Here is a 20,086-nt window from a genome sequence, read left to right on the forward strand (position 1 = left end):
TGAAATATGTCAGAGGATTACCCCAAATTATATGCAATTAATTACTTTTTCTGAAATCCCATATGCAAAGTCAATAATGTCCTTGCACTCTGTATCTAGAAAGCCCCAGGAAACGGAATTTCACTACAGTGAAAAATACTGTATTAAAGTTTCAGGCTTTTATACATATCCAGAGTGTCATAATTTATTATTTTGTTGTTTCTGTTGAAAAATCCAGTTACCTCTGGAGATTCAAGACAAATTTGGGGGTCGAAAGAGAAGGTTCAGTCTTGCAATGTCCAAGCAACTTCTGGTGGTGTTAAGCTCTGTAAACTCCTATGAAATTCAAAGAGGACCAAAGGCAGCAGTTTTTACATAGTGAGCTCAATAGACACGTACCTGGAGTTAAGAAATCACTTAGGAGTTTCTGCAGACAATCTTCATTCCTAATGAGAAAGGTCAATAAATCTAGTGCAGTTCTGTCTGAAATCGGTGAGAGTCTTTCCCGTGGCATTACAAGGGTCAGAGACCGATTTTTGACATTACAAGAGGCCATTACGAACATCCAGTCTGACCTTTGCATAAAGCAGGGCAAAGAATTTGGCTCAATAGCTTGGGATCTTTTAGAAAGACAGCAAGCCTGACTTTAAAGATTTTCAAGTAATGGAGATTGTAATCCAATTCTGTTTAAGTGATTAATTGCCTTAGCTGTTACAGAAATACATTTTATTAGAGGATAGAGATGGAGCAGGCCATAAGGCCACACACAGGAAATTCTTTGTGCTATCTTTATATATAACAACTAAGAATCACCTGTTTCTTTTTAGGCTAAGTAGACCTAAGTACTTTATTGAAGTTCAATGAATAAAATAATGTTTAAAAACAGTGATGCTGCCTTATAATTACAGGCTTTGGCCCTTAAACATACACCAGTGGGTCATGTCTGCAGTTAGATATGCCTTTCATGCTGTTTGATTATGGCATGTTTCAAAGCCCGGGAAGCTGAGAAACTGGCAGTTAAAGGCAATCGGGTGCTAAAATAGCCCCTGGTCTCACACAGATGGTGAGGTGGCTGTTGGTGTGGGACGCTGATGGAGAAATCCAACCCACGGCCTTGCTGGGGACAGCCGTCATGCAAATGTCTTGGTGCTTTCTGCTAGCCCAGTTACAACAGCAGCCAAAAAGCATGTGCTGGCTCCTGGCCCCGGTGCCTGGCTCGTGGCCCCAGTGTCTGCTGTCCCATCCGCTGCTGGCACAGAGGACAGCAAACCCAGCTCCCCGGTCTCACCCCACACCCTGCGTCTTTCTGGAGCTGTGCATCTGGCCGAGCAGGGACCCTCCTGTGCCACTAGGCACAAAATGGGGACGTAAACTGCATGAAGGGCTTCCACGCTCGGGGCAATTTTGGCTGTGGGCAGCACGGGCTGCAGCCCCACAAGGCAGACACTGCACTGCAGGGTGCACAAGCCACTGAGGACAGGCTTCTGTGCCCAACCAAATGTCTCTTCTCTTTTCCTTAATGAGACAGACTTCATTATTCTCCTCTCACAATATGTGGTTCTGATTGATATTTACTGGGCTCTGCATGACCCATCTCTGTTGTCTCTAGCGTGGTTAATTGGAATTATTGAGCGGCGCCCGACTCTGGCAGGCTGGGATTCACCCCTGTTGGGATGGTCCTCACCTGCCCACCCTGGCCTGCCTCTGCGCAGTCTTGCTCCCGTCAGACTGAATTAAACCGCGCTGTCAGGAGCCAGGGACCCTTCAACAGTTTTCCAGCACAAGCAACACCAAATTAGTGTTTGGTAATAGGCTGCACACTGTTTTGTAATAAGAAAATATGGATGATTCTATTTATTCCCTCTCGCTCCTGCGATGATAAGAAATGTTCTAATTCATTATTAATTTGTTCCAACTATTTCTGGTAAATCTAAACTATGAATAACTTTAGCTGTGCCATTAGCAATACCTCAAAACTACAGATGGATTTTTGTTTCTGGACACAGGCACATAACAGTCCTACTGTTTCTAAAGGTGTACCCAAAATTCTGTCACATTTGGGTACAAAACCAGTACTCAACGTTCACACTAGGTTACAGCTTCATCTAAAACAACCTAGAACATAAAGATATTTTGGGCATTATTTGTCCAGTATTAATTATTGTAGCTTGGCAGCATTCCGTGAAACTTTGTATATTCAATCTGCTTAAGGATTTACCTTCCCCTGAACACTGGACCAAACGGAAGTGAGAGTGGGAGTAGACCTAAACCTGCTGCCAGTGGTAAAGGCTTTTATTATGTCCTGTGGACTAGCAAGTCTTTAGTGGCATTTTGTAGGTTGATGGTTTTAGTGAAGAGTAGGCCTTTGGAATATTAAACCTTCAAAAGGTGATTTTTTTTATTATTGTTTGCCTTTCATAATTTATTTCTCTACTTTTCATACATAAATGATTGATCAAAGAACCACGGTCAGGCAACATCAAGGAAATTTTTTTTCTTCTCTTGTAGAATACGAATTTACTTTGATGAAAGGTGGGAGATTATAACTGAAGGAGGGTAGACTTGTATTAGATATTAGGAAGAAATTCTTTACTCTGAGGGCAGCGAGAAACTGGAACAGGTTGCCCAGAGATGTTGTGGATGCCCCGTCCCTGGAAGTGTTCAAGGCTGGGTTGATGGGGCTTTGAGAAACCTGGTCTTGTGTGAGGTGTCCCTGCCCATGGCAGGGGGGTTGAAGCTACATGATCTTTAAGGTCCCTTTCAACTCTAACCATTCTATGATTCTATTAAATGTATCTATTGTTTCCAAGGAAATTATCTGTCACGTGCGTAGTGTAGTGGTACCTCCTTGTGGAACCAAGTCCACTGTTTGGTCTTTCATTCATCTAGAAATGCTTTTCTTGCCTTTGTGTTTGGATGGGAATAACTTCCTTTACCTCTGTGTTGTTCTAGTCATCCGGCTTCATTTACTGGAAAGGGGGAGGAGCACGCCCACCACTTAAGATCAAACACTGAGCTTCTGTGTGGGCAATCCCGCAAGACACCAGCAACCCGCTGACTTTGTCTCCCACCATGAGCTCTAAGCAGGGGCAAGAGCAGGATGACTGCACTCCTGGTGCTCCCACGCAGCTGCCCCGGGAAATACTGTCCTGCCTCATCACTTCAGAAAAGAAAAGGAAAAAGAAAAACCCCAGCCCTTTTCTTCAGAGTGCATATACTTAAGATTTTTTTTTAACTGTTTACTTGGAAATATAAATAAGATGATAAAAGGAAGCAAGGAATTATCTGGAAGATCCTCACAAAGACTTTGCCAATGCTTAGTGGTCACCTGTGAAGAGGCTGGCAAGGATCCCAGCCACCAGGCAAGGCTTGCCTCTCTCATGTCTTGAGAGAGTTGCAGTCCCAGTGCTGTCCCTGGTTATTGCTCTCTATTTTTTCCATAATTTGTACCTCCTGCCCAGAAGATCCCTGAGTGTGGGATGGATTATAGCTTTGCTTCTTCAATCTGTGGCAGATGCAAGGAAGCGCACCGATGTATATGTTTTCCACAATGCTCATAAACATGCTGCTGCTTCTACTTAAAGAAGAAAGCACAAGAGGGGATGATTTAATAAAAGAAAAAAACCCCCATCTTTGCAAATGAGACGCTTCAGTGCTCTTTGTCCCTGAGTCAATTGCAATGTAGCCTCGAGGAGGAAAGTGGGGCTTTCCTGCCTCCGCCGTGGGTGCCATGTCTCAGCTGGAAGTGCTGAAATGTCCACCAAGCCCTGGCTTCCCCTGTTTGAGCTTTAATAACTCCTGTTCTTATGACAGGTGATCCCTAATTAGCCATTATCAGATGACCACAGCTACACCTGAGTGACGGAGGAGTTAATATCCCCTCTGCCAAGTTCATCCTTCCTAGAAGCTACCTCTTAGAGAGGAGGGGGCTGGAAAGCCAAGAAAAGATGAAGGCTGGCATTATGTTCATAAAGCTGATCTAGATGTGTACTCATTGGGTCTGCAATGGGTTCCCCAAGCCACCCCTGTAAGAAAGGAGGCCTGTGGAGAGATAATAACAAGATAGATGATAAATCCATAGTGTATGTATGTGTATGAGAGAGAGACAGCTGGGTTGGCAGGATTGTTTGCTTTTGAGAAAGAGGAATTAATCCTTTTCCATATTGGCAGAAAAGCAAGTGCCCTTTCATGATAAAACTACGTATTCCAGACCCATCAATCCTCCAGGTTCCTTTTAAAATACTCAGCTAAGGTGTGACATACTGAGAAAATATGAATATAGTGGCTGGACATCTGACAAATGCGCACGAGATATCATCCAGCTTTATGGACCAATAAAGTTCCTGACAGTTTGATAGATTACTCATGGTATTTTTTTATAGAAATATGGATAATTATGCAAAAAAAGAGGTTTTCTGAAGAGTGGAAAAGATACTCATTATGGTACATGATAAAGTACATTCCTTGAATTAAACCTATGGCAGTGGGTTTCAGAGCAGTCAGTCCCGGTCAGGCTTAACAAGGCTCAGAGGATGTAAGCTCCCCTAGAAATATCTATAGAATTATAATGCTCTAGTTAATAAAATAGATATTTAAAATAGCATAGTCAGGTAAATTAAAAGGTCTAATTTAAGCTGGTAGGAGAAAGATGAAGGAAATTCTGCCAGTGAAAAACCTACTTTTCTTCAGATGCTGCCTTAGGAGTTTGCCTTAGAGGCAAGTATTATAAACCTTCAATCCCTCTCAGCCTTGAAATGACAGAGTTATCTAGAAATTTACTTATATGTGGAGACCAGATTTAAACCTTTACTTATTCAGCCTAAACCGCAATCATGTCTTACGCGTATTCACGTCGTGCATGCACACACACACACACCAGTGAAGTAGACCGAGATGCCGTGAGACTTTTATTGGCATGAATCATGTGAGTTACTCACCCTCAGCGAGAGCCTAGAAGCTGCGGGGTTTTGTTTTTTTTGTGCAAACCGTCCTGACATCGCTCCTGCCTGTGCAGTGCCACCAGGGTGGCACCGGGCCCCTTACGTGGTGTCTGGAGCTTCGGGTCTTTTTTTTTTTTCTTTTTACAGAAATCTGTCTCTCTGTGATGCTGATGCCCGGTAGTTCAGGCATCCCGGTATTTTCTGTAAGGAGCTGGGAAGAGTGGGAAGGGAGGAGAGGAAATGAGACGGCGTAAATAAAAAAGTAGCTGAAAGTAGTTTGGTTTTTTTTTGTTTTTTTTTTTTTTTTTTAATTATTATTTCTTTCCTGTTCTTTAGGTGGCGCCCTCCGCTCACAGACGATCCGCGCTGGCGCAGCGCCCGCCGCTCCCCGCGCTCCGCGGCCGCGGAGCGCGGGGAGCGGCGGGCGCTGCGCCAGCGGGGGAAGCCCATCGCGCCGTTCCCTTTCTTCTACCGGGGACCCTTCCCGGTCCTACACGCCTGACAACTGGAATGACAACCGGGACAGAGTCCTGCTGCGTCCTGTCCCGTTTAGCCCCGGCATCGCGTCGGTGGTCATTTCTACGGGAATAATTCATTCGCGTTGAGTTTCCTTTATCTCCGGAAAATAACGGAAACCTGAAATGCCCATAATAGGAACGTAATTGTATGGTGCGTTTTTTGTTGTTGTTGTTTTTTTTGAGAAATCGATTTGGGCTCAAATAACTCATCTGAGCGTGTTACACCAAACCCATTCAAATAGGAAACAGGAGAACTAAATTATTGCTGCTTCCTGAACTCTCTGCTTATGATCCCAATAATTAAAATGTGCAGTAATGGCTCCTGCAGCCTGTATTTCTTTGGTAATTCTCGGAAATGAAGGGCTGATTTTCGGCCGCTGAGGGAGGTGGGGACGCGCAGACGAGGGCAATCGCAGCGGACGGTGGTCCGCACCCGGCGCTCGCCGCATCACTTGGGGGAAAATAATCCTGGCGGCGGGGAACTCCCCAGGGAAGGGATTTCCCTCCCAGTCCCTCCGGCAAATCAACTTTTTTTTTTTTTCCTTTTTCCTTCCCCCCCCCTCCCCGCGCCCATGGCGTTCCTTTCCCCTCCCGATCTGCCCAGCGCTGCGAGTCGCACGTCTGTCTCTGCACAAGGCGGGGAGGGGAGAGGGTCGGGCCAAGGGGCTGGACGGGGAGGGGGGGAAGGGAGAAGGAGACCCCCAGCGCCCCCGGGGTGGGGGGGCCCGTCCCCTGCGCCCTGCGGCTGCGGCACACGCGGAGCGATTACGGCGCTGCTGGTTTCCCCGGGGGGGACCCTTGCGTAATGAGAACAATATTAACAATCTTTAAAAGGATAAAAAAAAAAAAAAGAAAAAGAGGGGGCTCAGGAAAAAAAAAAAAAAGGCATTCCTATCCCCAAAATCTCCATGGAAGTGAGGGTTCCGCGCCGGGGCTGCTCCGCGCCAGGCGGCTCCGCGCGGGCCCGCGCCCAGCGGCGGTCCCGGACCCCGGTGCGGGTGAGCTGGCCCCGCGGAGAGACGCGGAGCAAAGCCGCGGGGATGCACGACAAGTGCGGGGACCCCCGCTTCCTCCCCTCCCCCACAAATCGCCCTCCTCCGCCTCCTGGTCCCTTCCCACGGCAGGTAAAACTTGACCGCGGCGAGCATCCTTCTAGGTTTGTGGGATAGGTTGTGGGGTTTTTCTGTGTGTTGCTGTTTGGTTGTTGGTTTAGTTGCTTCTGGGTTTTTTTTCCTTTTTTTTTTCTTTTTTTTGGGGGGGGGAGGGAGGGGAGGAAGCGTGAGTTGGTGTTTATGAGAAGCTTTATGACTCCTGATAAGCTCATCTTTGAGGACGACACAGAACTGTGTTCCTTGAGGAATTGGGGTGGTGACGTCTTTTCTGATACCCGATTATTACGTGACTGGGGGGAAAAAAAAAAAAAAAAGGCATTTGATTCATGAATAAAAATCCGGACACCACCACGGGGGCAACAAACAATATTGCCCGTCCTCTAAGGTAACAAGCAGGCAAATGTTTACGAAGAGGGCTCTTGCTGAAGCGGGGTGTTTGCAAAGATTTTGTTGCTAATTGCGTATCAGACGGAAGGCTGCGGAAGGCTGGTCAAGTTTGGAGCCACCGAGCAGGAAGAGAAGAAGAGGAGAAGGCTGAAGGCGCTCAGTGAGGGGAGAGATCTGGGGAAGACAACATCGCACGCAGCCAGCCCGCGGCTCCCCGCCTCCGCTCCCTCCCGGGCTCGCTCGCTCTCTTCCCCCTTCCCCTGCGCTCCCTTCTCCGGCGACATCTCGCTCCATCCCTCTTTCTCCCTTCCCTTGCAGACTCCACTCCACATCTGTGCTGCTACCGGCAAACTTTTTTTCCTTTATCTTTTTCTTTAATTCCCCCCACCCTCTCCCTTTTTCTTTTTGGAGTGGATTCCCCTAAAACCAGCAAACAACTAACTGCTGCTTTTGCGTCTTCTTCATCCCGCGGGTCCTTTGCCCATCGGAGAGGCGATGCCACGAGGGTTTTAACTCCTTTCGGCCGCAACTTGGGAGACAGCTCTATTTTTACCCCCATTTGAGGGGTCTTTTTTTCTTCTTTTTTTTTTTTTTTTTTTTTTTTTTTTTTTTTTTTAAAGACCTGCCCTTTTAGTTTCGCAGACAAACGCTCTTAGTGCCGGGTGTTTAGAGTTTAATGGTAAGGACACGAAGCGGCTCGCCGGGTCTTTCCGCAGCGCTCTCGGGGCGGGCGGGCACCGACGGGGCGGGCGGCGGCGGCAGCGCTCCGCGCCGGGCACCGCTACGCGCTTCTCCGCACCTCTCCGCGCCGGCATCCAGCTGCCCAGAGCACTTGCCCCCAGGGAGCCGCGCTCCCTCCCTCCTCCGCAGGCTCGGCCGGGGGCTTGGTGGGTCGTGGGGTGATTTTTTTTTCGCTTTTTTTTTTTTTTTTAATTTTTTGACAGCGGTTTTCCTTTCCCTCCCGCACAGAGTGGCAATGTGTAGCAAAGCGATCCTAGCACTCCTGGTCTATGGCATAATAATGCACTGCAGCGTCTACTGCTCACCTGCGGCCGGACTTCAGTACCCGGCGCTCAGGTAAGTCCGTTCCCCGCCTGGGGGCTCCGCCGGGACCCCTTCAGGCCCCCGCTGCCTCGGCTTTGCTAAGGGCAGGGGAATCTTATCGGGGAGGAAAGTAGAAGGGGACGGGGGGGGAATCATCAAAAAACCCCCTCCACTTAAGCTGTGCGCCCACCCCCTCCGCCTTGGGAGAGGAGCCGCCGGAAGGGTCAGGCGGGGGGGATGTCCCCCCGTCGTCGTGCCCCCCCTCCATCTGGAGCACTGGCTTCCCCCGGGACCGCTCCCCGGGATCCCGGCGCGGTGGGGCCGGAGGGTGGGGAGGCTGCTTCTGCTGCGTCTCGGTGGGAGCGGGCCAAGGTCCCGGGGCATCTCGTCGGTTCCCAGCAGCTACCCCCCCTTCGCCTGCCCCCTCCCCTGCACTGGTCCCGGCGCTTTACCGGCCGCTTTCAGTTGCCCGCAAGCTCCCCCAGGGTGACGAGAGTCGCCTGCCCGTACCGGGGCAGGGGGACCGGGGGGTGGTGGTGGGGGCACCGTTGGCTACAAGCATGCGAAGGTTGTCATGGCTCGTGTAAGCAGCAGTGGAGTTGACGGGAATTCAGTCTCTTCCCCTGTTTACCTGTCTGTATACGACCCCCCTTCTCAAGGGGGAGAGCGGCTGGCACAAGGTTGTTTGTTTGTTTGTGTCTGTTCGGAGTTGTCTTGCCTGGGCTCCAGCGCAGACTGATGCCCGGTGCTGTCCCTTTCCACCTGGCAGCCGGGGGCTTTTGGCCCCCTCTGTGTTTGGGGCGAGAGTGGGGTGACCCTCACAGGCGTCGGCACAATTTCCCATGCTGGGACGTGGCGGGGGGGGGAGCGCAGGGCACCCGTTCCGGGACGGCCGCGGGCAGCCTGGTCCCACCCTGCTCGTAGCCTGCTTGGGCCACCGGTGTTGCTTGGCTTGGGGGGAGTTTTGGTGCTGTTGTCCTGCCCCACCGGCGCTTGGCTCTATGCCGGGGTGCCCTACGGGGGTCACGGCTGTGCGGCTCAGCTGTGAGGGGGGTTCGATGCCAGGCGCGCAGGGCTGTCCGAAGAGGGTGTCCCTTCTGGGGCTACGAGGTGTCGGGGACGGCTGAGAGCATCTCCCTCCCCTCCCCAGGCAAAGGGGCTGCGGGGTAGCCGGCTCGGTGGCCTGCGGGGCCATTAGCCGGCAGCAACCTGGCTCTCTCTATTCAAGCGCCTGAATTAGCAGGAGTGAAACACTTTAGCGGCATCTATTATTAATACCTCCGCTAAAGCTCACAGACAAAAATAGCTGCCTGTAACGTACAATGACCTACATCGTACTGCAAAGAGGGAGGCAGAGAGCAGGGGGGAGGGAAGCTGGGGTGGGGGGCGGACACAAAACTGGCGAGATCTCAAAGGGCAGAGGCACCATTCAACGAAAAACACCACCAGGCGAAGCCCCCACCCACCCCCCCCCCCGGCCCGGCGGGCGCTGCGGGGAGGAGCGGGGCGCGGCCCCGGCCCCGGCGGCGGGGGCTGCCGTTCACCGCCCCGTCCCCGCCGGGGAGGCGGCTTGGCTCCCGCCCAGCCCCTGGCACACGCACACGCGTGTGTGTGCGCGTGTGTGTGCGGCAGCCTGCACGGCTGTGCCTGCGTGCGCTCCGCTCGGGAAGCACCAGCCGTGGCTGTGGCAGAGAGGGGCTGTTTCTCGGGCCGGAGGGGGCCGGGACGGGGACACGGGGGTGGTGGTGGGGGGATGTTTTGAGGCTTTTCTCGGAACACGTCTGACGGCGGGTGTGTTCCCTCCCCCGTGGTCCAGCCCCGCAGAGGAGGCGGAGGGCGGGGATGGGGAGCGGCCGGGCGCAGGGAGGGGATGGGGGCAGACGGACGGGGCTCCCGGGGCGCCCGGGTCGGCTCCGCCGGGGGGCGGCCACCGAGGCAGCCGGGAGCCGGCGGCGGGGAGCGGAGCGGAGGGCCCCGGCGAGCCCGGCTGACTCCTTCCCCTCGCTACTCTCGTTGCCAGGCTGGAGGATGAAGTCTACGACGAGGACGGGAACACCCTGCCGGACTTCGCCTATGACCACGAGCCCCTCGGTATAGCGAATCCGTCCTCCGTGATCGGCGAGATGTACACCTTGTATTACCCACCGGAAAAGAGGTGACTGCAACTCGCGGGGTGTCAGGCGTGAATTTGGAGCCGGGAGCAAAACGGGTCTGGCCGAGCCGATTGGGGGAAAAAAATATAATAAAACCCAACAAGCTAACAGCAACCAAATATGTATATATACGTATATATGTATATATGTAAATCCCGAACCCAAACAAACGACCACGCTGCCCGGGTCCCCGTGCCCAGTTTAAAGCCTAGAAGAAATGGAAAAGCCGCCTTACCTCCAGCAGCGCAGGGGAGGGAGCGGGGGAGCCGCCCGCGGCGGGTAGGGCTCAGCGATGCTCCCGCAAACGGAGCAGAAATGCCCAGCCAGCGCCGAGCCGAGCAAGTGCGGCGGGGAGGGGTCTGGGTGGGGAAGAGGGGTCCCGGGGGACGCGGGGAGATGCCGCCCTCCGCTCGCCGGCGGGGAGGGACGGTCGCCACCGCCGCCGCCCGGGCTCCCGCACCCCGCCGCAGCCGGCTCCCGGGCCTCGCCGCTCATCCGCGGGCTCTTCCCTCCGCCCAGGCACGCCGATGGGATCTTCAACAAAGCCTACAGGAAACTCCTGGGCCAGTTATCCGCCAGGAAATATCTGCACTCCCTGATGGCCAAACGGGTCGGGTAAGGGTTTCTGCTCTTTCTTTTCCCGCGGTGGGCGTTGGTGCTGCCGGAGCGGAGGCGCTTAAAAGGCCGCGGCTGGAGGGAACAAAGCTGCCCCGGCCGGGGCTGGGAATTTGTTGCCGGAGTGGGGGTTCGGCTCCCCAAACCTCAACCGACCCTGGCAGCGGCTCCCAGACCGCTCCCGGAGCGGCGTGAGCCCGGCTGTCAGCGCAGGCATTCCCGGAGGTTTAATATCCTCGGGCATACATATGTATATATGCGTGTATATATGTGTGTCCATGATTTTTTGCAAGCGGGTGATTTAAAATTAAGAAGTTGGGCAGCCTCCCCGGTCTGCTAGGCGGGTGGGTGTGGGGGAGCAGTCTGTCGGAAGCGATGACCGAGGGCTGGGCTGAAGCGGGGGGGACTCGGCCGCAGCCCCGCGCACCCCCAGGCGCCGGGCGGGTCTCCGCGGGGCTTCCCGCCGCCGGCGGGGCAGGGTCGAGCCGGGTGCCACCCGCCGCCCTTCGGCAGAAGGTATCACGTTAATAAAGCCCCGGGGAGAGCAGCTTTCCCTGCCGCAATGAATAATTCATGGCGGGGAGATATTGTCTCCGCCGCCGCCACTTGCGCGCACCGCGTCGGGAGCGGGGTTTCGGCGCGGCCTTTGTCTCCCCGCGCATCTTCCGCGCAAACGTGTTGCGCGACGGGGGGTGTGGGGGGGGAGCGGCCGCCGCGGGGCTGGGCAGGGCCGGGGGTTGGGTGGGGTGGGGCGGCGCGGAGAGGCGCGGAGAGGCGCGGAGGGGCGGAGCGGCCCCGCCTGATGCAGCTTGTGCTTCTCGGTGCTTGCAGCGGTGCCGGCGGCGGCCTGGGGGACGAGGCGGAACCGCTGACCAAGCGGCACATAGACGGCATCTTCACGGACAGCTACAGCCGCTACCGGAAACAAATGGCTGTCAAGAAATACTTAGCAGCCGTCCTGGGGAAAAGGTATAAACAAAGAGTTAAAAACAAAGGACGCCGAGTAGCGTATTTGTAGCGATGAGTTACCAGCCACTCCTGTGTATACAAAGTCCTGAGAGAGAGAGAGAGAGAGAGAGAGAGAAAGAGAGAGAGAGAGAGAAACCCAACAACAACAAAAAAAAATCTAAACAAAAACAAAAGTCATTTCCAAACTGACTGAACAATCACCGCTCCTGTGTTATCTAAACATGTATTTATGTATGAAGTAAAGCCATTAAATGAATATTTTGATAATAATATTGTTTTTCTTTTGTACAAAAGCACTAGAGAAACGCACAGATCTACTTTGTGGACCAATCATTAAGTTATATATAATATATAAATATATATATATAAATACTACTACGAATACTAAAGAACAATTCTTCATATAAAACCTGCACAAGAACAAGAATTCGCCTGAGCTGTTTATGTTTTTATATAAAATAAATAGAAAAAAAAGACAATCATTGTTTTGAATATTACTCCTATTTTTGTAATGGAAATTAAAAGGATAGTATTTTTATCCGCGACAGGGTCGAGGACATTAATTTTCACCATTTGCTACTGTACATAGAGAAGGATGCCCTGCTCCCAGGGGATTATGAGGAAAATGATTTGGGAAAATTGGTGAAGCAGATTCTTCCCCCGGTGAGTCTCAAGGCAGGCTCCTTTGCCACTTTAGCCTCTCCGAAGGGGCAACGTACCCTTTCCTCTAGATTTCGATTTATTTTTTTTCCCTCCTGCTTTCTTTGATTCCAGTTGTATCTGTATTAGTGTCTCCTCAAACAATGAGCTTAGAGGATAATTCTCTTGTGAAAACAACAGCTCGATCCAAATTGTGCATCTCTGTTGCCTATTGGAAGGAGAAATAGTTAAAACGACAACAACCAAATTTCAGAACAAAACCAAAAAAAAAAAAAAAGAAGCCAAATGCAACCCCCCAACCCTCAAATCCCGAACCAGCAGCAAGGATAGTGAGTACTAAGCCCGGTGCACTGCTCTTCTGGCTGTTTGGGCAGAGTTGCAGAACAAAGCGAAAGCGGAGACAGGACCCGTTTGGGAAGAGTGGGGAAGTGAGCGGGGGCGGCCCCCGCCGCGCCCCGGAGCCGGAGCCGGTGCCGCAGGGCCGAGGGAAGACGAGGCGATCCCACCTCCGATCCGCTACCCAACTGCCCCGGGCAGCTCGGTACTGGACCTGGATGCAAAGTACAGTGTGTTACTCTCCAGTGCTGTCCATGCTTCTCATCATGTGTAATGAGCAGGGTTCTCGCCTTTGCATTTTTCGGTCGGAGTTGCTCTTTTCTTTGATTGTTTGTTTTGGTTTTTTTTTTTTTTTATTTTTTTTCTTTCTTCTTCTTCTTGTAGACCCTCCCGCCTCTCATCCTCTCTTCGCACTTTTCCGAGCTCTGTTTAACCCACCTGAGTCACCTTTTTTGGGTTATGTTCTTTTGGGGAAAAAAAAAAAAAAAGATTGTGAACGCTCTCTCACTCCTTTGTTCTGTTTTATGCAAGCTCTTGTTGTACAAGTTTAGGAACCCCTGTTGTAGCTACCACTAAAGAATTATGCACTACTACGAAAGTTTTTGTTCCTTGTTTATTGAGTTTGGAGGTAAAATGTATTTTTCTACATTCTGGCTTATTGCTTAGTAAAATTTATTTCATAAAACAAACTTTTGTCATAAAAGAATGTTGTAGTGTTCACCTGTGGTCCGGTTTCTAACGAGATAAACCATTTTCACCTCATCTCTCTATGTACGGACTCCTATCTTACCTTCCGCCCGGGGGACAGTAAAGCAGCAGCGACCCCGGCCGGGGGCTGGCCCCGTCCCTCCGCCCGGGCAGCTGGAGAAGGAGGACACACGTAGGTACCTGCTTCCTTCCAGCTCACCACACAAAACCTTAGAGGAGTCTTTCCAAAGACACTAAACGAGCCCCGCATTCAAGACGTCGGAAAGCAACCCCCTCCCCCCCACCCCCCCCCCCAAAAAAAAAAATTAAAAATAATCGCGGGTTAAAAAGAAACCCTCCTTCCCCGGCCGGGCAGAGCCGCCGGGGAGAGGAGAGAGGGGCGGGCAGAGCCGGGCGCTGCCGGCACCGCCTGCCCGGGCTGCCTCCCCCCGCTCCCCCCCCACCCCCCGGCGGCAGCTCTCGCTGCCCGTCCCGCCGCCGGTTGCGGGTTTCTTGGGGCGGAGGGAACGCGGGGCGCAGTTTGCAGCTTTCGTGCCTTCTCTTCACCTTGTAAAATCGCCACGAGTTCACACGGATGGCTATTTTAGTGGCCCTACGATGCTGCAACACATCGGCTTGCGTTTTAGTCGTACTTCTGTTCGTCGGCAATGGGCAGAGTTTGCTGTGTTTGTGTCGGCTGTGGTATAATGACATAGGGCTCTCTTGACGTTTTATTTAAGACCTTATCCGTTAGAGTTCAGTGGCTAGTCGCAAGCATTATGAAGTGATCACCTAGGTTATTATCCTTTGTATGATTTTTTCTTTTCTTTTTTTTTCTTTTTCTTTTTTTTTTTTTTAGAAACGCCAACAGCCTTACCAAAATTTGAGCAGATCTGAGATAACAGTCATAGTTTAGGTAGATGTTAGTCTTGGAGAACTTATTTTGTGTGCAAATGAATATAAAAAGAACTTAAACAAAGTATTATTACACACATGATATCTATAACTAGGAATTTGATAACTGTTATATAAAGTGTGTAAAGTTTGTATTAATAAATTTTTGTAAACAATGCAATTTCGTCTAATGTTTGGGGGAGAGAACACTAGAACCTGCAGCGAAAGCTGCATTTCATTTAATTTTATTTTTTTTTAATTAGTTCATTTTCAAGCAGCGTTGTTCTAACTTTTCATGCCTGGGATATCTTTTTATTAAGTCTCCACATTTTATCATCGAATAACCTCTAACATTTTTACCGACGGTTACTGCTCTGTTCCAGTAAGCTAAACAAAACTGAAGTAAAGAGCCTGGTTCCACACACGCCAGCTCAATAATACTCTCTGAAAATATGCAAACCAAACCGGTCGATGCCTATCGCCCATTCCTCTAACAATTCCTGTGCTTAGAAGCCGTTTATTTTAAGCGGAATCGGTATGTTTGATGAGATCTTCACCTAATCCGCTTTTAATGAACATTCTGTATGTGATAATGCGCTTCCCGGCATCACCGGGTTTGGGCAACGGCAGCATCTTTCTTTGGATTAAAAAAGTACTGGGCTGTCCTAAAAAACGATACTACAACACAACAAAGAGTTACTCAGATTTTACAGGGTAATTGGTGGCTACAACGAAAAAGCACAGACAGGCAGGGTGGTTTGTCGGCACAACCCGGAGGTCAGGATATCCGACCCTTAATCTTCACTTTAGTTTAGCAATAGCTGCTTACGTTTATTATTTTTATCGTAGCTCAGGGACTTCATTCCAGTATGTTGGAAAGTAACAGCAATTTAGTTTAAACTGAACTCCATTTCCTTCTAAAAGCATACAATTAAAAACTAAAGCACAGGAATTAAATGACAATTTCCTAGCAATTTATTTTTCAAAACTCTTAAATCCAGGATTTGAAACAGACCGGTCATATCCTCTCTGCCACGAATTCACCTTCCAGGCTAGTTTCAACAACAGCATTTCACTGACTGGAAGACACTGAGAGAACTTAGAAAGCTGGTGGGCTTAGTGCTATGTGTTAGGAATTAGTGCAAAGCGAGATAAAAGTCCTGATTAAATGCAGATTGGGTCAGAGAATAATGCAAACAAATACCTATTGGGGGGAGGGGGAGAGGACGATGGTTTCTCAGTCTGATAGCAAAAGAAAATCAAGTCAGCGTTTCCCAAAGGCAGCATACAGCAAAAAAAATTCCTGTTAGGTTTATTCAGTAATTGTGCAGTGCTCATACATATAATCACACCACATTCAATTGAAGCCCATCTCAATTGAAAACGTGGAAAGAGATCCAAGCTGAAGACCTTGGTAGATAAAGGAGAAAACTTGGGATTGGTCTGCCTGAAAAATAAGGTCTCCTTCATCAAGTCCTGGCACTTGTTGAAGTTGTACAGAAGATGGAAATTCTGCTGTAAATGACATAGAGATGGTCCTAGCCTCACTCTGCTGAAATTCCTCTTTACCAAATCAAATATGATTTCACGAAGAAGCTCAGCTCTATTCCCAGTGATTTAAACTGCCATCTGAAATGATATGCTTGGACAATGTGCAATACTGAGTCCTATAACATGAGTTTTCTGGGGATTGCTGATGTTCTGCATGCTGCTATGCGACTAGCAGCAGAAATGGAGAAAGCCGGCTGAGGAAATAAGAATGACTAGACAAGACATGATTTTGGAGCCCTGCATTATAAAAACCTCCCGACATTCAGTCAAAGTGACAAACTCCGCTTAGTAAAGGAGGCTGAACAGAGCAGGACAGACTGCTCCAGATTCCAGCCTTCAGAAACATGGTGCAACACCGCATCTGTCACAGAGCATCAGAACCAGAAGAGCCTGAAAGAACCAATTTCTGTAGAGCCCTGGTGTAAACCCAGCTGTGGCCAGCATCTGCCTTTCATAAGATTTGCTTGTGAGGGTGGTGACCTCCCCTCCATGAGGCTTTCAGCCTTCTTCAAAAAACAAAGCTCGTCTATCGGCTGTATACATTTCCATCTAGAGTCAAGGAAAACAGAAAATCAGGAGGGAGTTTTATCTTTTGGGGGCTTGTTACTAGATACTTTTGCAGCTTAATTTCCAGTTCCAGGCTAAAACATTTAGTCTTTCTTCCAGAAAAACCTTCAGGAAAAGCACATCCCTGAAAATTTTAAGGACCTCATGCTTAGACTCTTAACTACACTCATAGATTTTTAAGACCCGAGGGGACTCTTATGATCATCTACTCTATCTTAGGTAATACAGGGCATAGGATTTCATGGAGTCCTTCATTTAGCATTTAATTTCTGAGTGAGCTGTTCTGTATGACAGCAGTATTGATTGCAAGACTCGCAGGAATGGCAAATTTGCTGGATAAGTTGTTCCAAACGTGGCAGTTTAGCACTCTGTTTCTTGTTTCAGTTTGTATCATTTTTGAGTCCAAGAGATTTGTAGCCTGCTGCAGAACCTCTAATGCCTGTAGATTTTCCCCTCCGTGTAGTTAGTCTTAGGCAGAGATTTCCCCTCCTCTATGTCCTATCTTTGAGGTAGCAAGGTCGACCTTTAAGTGCTCGCCATGAGGGAGGTTTTCCACAGATGGCATTATTTCTGAACCATTTGTACTTATTAACATCCTTGCTGAAGTCTTGAGACTAGAAATGGTGACATGTACCCAGCAATGACCACCTCAAGGATGTGGCAAAAAGCAGTAACTTTCCTCTTCTTCCTCAGGGGCTGCTCATTGCTAAAAAGGGTCGCATTTTCTGTCTTGGCCATTTCATCATGCTGGGAGATCACGATCCGTTCATAACCATTTCCCACACCTATCTTCTTTTCTGGATGATTACTTCACATGCACAGGGGCCCTGGCCTGGAAGTGACACCACTGTTCTTGCTTCCTATTTTGTACTACTTTGTGTTAAGTTGCGTTATAACACAATTTTTTCCTTCTCATCTCTGCTGTCACCTGGCACCCATCCCTGTCATCTTTAGAAAGAGCAGACCCATTACAGCAATCTCATTTGTGCATTGTGATAGATGGGCCCAACCCGTCTCTGGTGCAGGTCTGTGTAATTATGCCAGAAAAGGATTTGGCCCAGTCTAAGTGCAAATCCTGTGACAGAGCAAGTCAGAATGACTCGTAGCAGGCTGTTGGCCAAATTTCCTTCTTTTGCACTTCGGTTCCTAGAAGCAATCCCATCCCAGTGTAGCTGAGGGCCCATTCAGTCTAGACCCACATGGGATGTCTGGAAGTACTTTTTGCTAAAACTGACCATGGCTCAGATACTTACCTGGAATCCACAGAGAAGAGAAGTAGTACCTGATGCATTAGAGGTAACGTGGTTGAACTGCTAAGGTAGAATTTTGCAAAAATTAGTTAACTGGCTGTTGATAGGGCTTATGCAAGCCTCAAAATGGTATTTAGTTTTGAACAAGGGTATTTAAGAACCAGAAATATGCCAATTTACAAGCAGTGGAGACAAGCATCCTATGTTTGCCATTTATACAAGAGTGTTTGTTTCACAACTTTGATAATGAAATGTCTAAGATAAGATAGATAGATGCATTGATCTCTGAAATAGTATAATTTCTTCATGTGGATCACAGAGAGAAGACCTCTTTCTCTTCAGGCTCTGAGATGAATTTCAGGTGTTGCACTTCAAAAAGAACCTCATGGAGATTTATGGCAGTAAGAAGTAGTGAAGTTGGACACAAAAATGGCAGTCGCTTCTGGTTCTTCTGTGGACTCCTGGTTCTTCTGTGGACTTCTGGTTCTTCTGTGGTGTCCTCCAACGTCTCAGTACCAGGATATGAGGAACTGCGTAGGTATAATTGTATGGGAGAGGATTTAGCATGAACAAACACCTCCCAAATGACATCCTCAACATGTAAGTGTGAACTGGAGAAAGGAGAGGAATGTTGAGAATGATCAGTTTTCCAAGAAAGGGAATTCCCATTACCGTCTTCCATAGATCCCTTAAAGCAAGCATCCAGGCTGGAGCTTGTTTTTCCCGTTTGCTGGATCAAGCACTTGGGAGTGAAGGGCCCTCTGATTTCAGATGGATGTTAAAGGGTAGAGACACCGTAATGAAAATTATGTGCCTTTGTTACACGTTTCTGAAAGGTTGGTGAGCCTCATATCCTGCCCATTTTTTCAGTGTTAATTTGCTCCTCTACTAGTGTATATCCAATGTGGTAAGTGTATTTATAGGTGGAGAGGGCACACTGAGAAAATAGTCGCCCAGGCTAAAGGGTTTACCGTTCAAGATTTGACAACAGATCTAAATATATATTCATTTTGGACAGATTAGATTAGACAGCCTATGGCTGATCTCTGTTTTGACATTTATCTCCATGGTGAGAAGAATGGTTACTTTTGAGTGGTAGAGTGATGAATAAATGACTGCCTTTCCCTCAGGAGCGAAGATTAGTGTCACAAGAAATCAGCCATCATGTGTGTTATATGCCGAACGTTTACTCTCAGCTCCCACCGCTTGGATGGGATTGAAACTTCCCTGACAGTTTGAGAGAATGAAGAGTGCTTGGGCGGTGTGGGAATCAGGCTGCTCTGAAAATGGTTAAACTTTTAATCAGTTGTGAGCTCTTATGTCACCAGCAAAATAACAATATATGTAAATTAAATGGTAAAAATAGCGCAAAAAAATCTTTCTCTCCCTTGCTCTCTCTATATATGCATATGTGTATAAAGACATATTTCTACATCAGACAAAAATGATAACGCATTAAAGTTCCAATATTTATGTATTGGCCATAGCTAAACTTAGACACAACATCTAATTTACACTGACGTCTTTCTTTAACAAGTTTTGTAAGACGAATGATTTAAGTTCAAGGAAGTGCAGTGAGTCATCTGCACGGTGGGCCAGTGGCTGAGCTAAGTTTAGAATCAAGGGGAAGTTTGGATCTTCTGGCTCCAAGTTTTTCCCTTTACATCTCTGCTTTTCTCAAACATTCTTAGTGCATTAAAAAAAAGAAAAAAGAAAAGAAGAAACTTTCTTCCCAGAGTCTTTCTTTTCTTTTCTGACTTGATTTTTTATGTATCCTTGATACTCTGGTCTTGTATGATAAATCAGCGAGTTCAATTTAATGAGCTGATCTGAGGCTTTAAAATCAGGTTACCTCATGACCTTGCAAATATTACCTTGTGACATCTCTGTTTCAGGAGAGCTAAGATTAAAAAAGCATAAAAGAAAAACATGAGGTCTGTTCAAGTGATACCTGAGCAATGAGGTGTTCCCCAGCTGCAAGGAAACAAACTAAGCAAAGCCAAGCGAGGCCAGCCCAACACAGCCCACCCGGCCCAACCTCTGTTGCTACCTGCCCGCTATAAAAATGTACATAGAATCATAGAATTGTCTAGGTTGGAAAGGACCTTTAAGATCACCAAGTCCAACCATCAACCTAACACTGCCAAAACCGCCACTGAACTATGTCCCTAAACAACCCATCTACCCAGCTTTTAAATACCTCCAGGGATGATGATTCCACCACTTCGCTGGGCAGCCTGTTCCAATGTTTGATAACCCTTTTGGTGAAGAAATTTTTCCCTCATACTCAATCTAAACCTCCCCTGGTGCAACTTGAGGCCATTTCTTCTTGTCCTATCCCCTGTTACTTGTGAGAAGAGACTGACACCCACCTCTCTACAATCTCCTTTCAGGTAGTTGCAGAGCAATAAGGTCTCCCCTCAG

General features: G+C 48.8%; 1 protein-coding gene across 1 annotated transcript; it reads left to right on the forward strand.

Moving 5' to 3' along the window:
- The first annotated feature begins 7,552 nt into the window (after positions 1 to 7,552).
- On the forward strand, positions 7,553 to 12,116 carry ADCYAP1 (adenylate cyclase activating polypeptide 1). The gene is made up of 5 exons (XM_054191966.1): positions 7,553 to 7,615; positions 7,906 to 8,013; positions 10,001 to 10,135; positions 10,653 to 10,748; positions 11,580 to 12,116. The coding sequence occupies exons 2-5, from the start codon at positions 7,913 to 7,915 to the stop codon at positions 11,764 to 11,766; spliced, it is 519 nt and encodes a 172-aa protein (XP_054047941.1). The 5' UTR covers positions 7,553 to 7,615; positions 7,906 to 7,912; the 3' UTR covers positions 11,767 to 12,116.
- The last annotated feature ends 7,970 nt before the right edge of the window (positions 12,117 to 20,086 follow it).

This window comes from Rissa tridactyla, chromosome 2 (assembly GCF_028500815.1).
Source record: "Rissa tridactyla isolate bRisTri1 chromosome 2, bRisTri1.patW.cur.20221130, whole genome shotgun sequence".
Taxonomy (NCBI): Eukaryota; Metazoa; Chordata; class Aves; order Charadriiformes; family Laridae; genus Rissa; species Rissa tridactyla.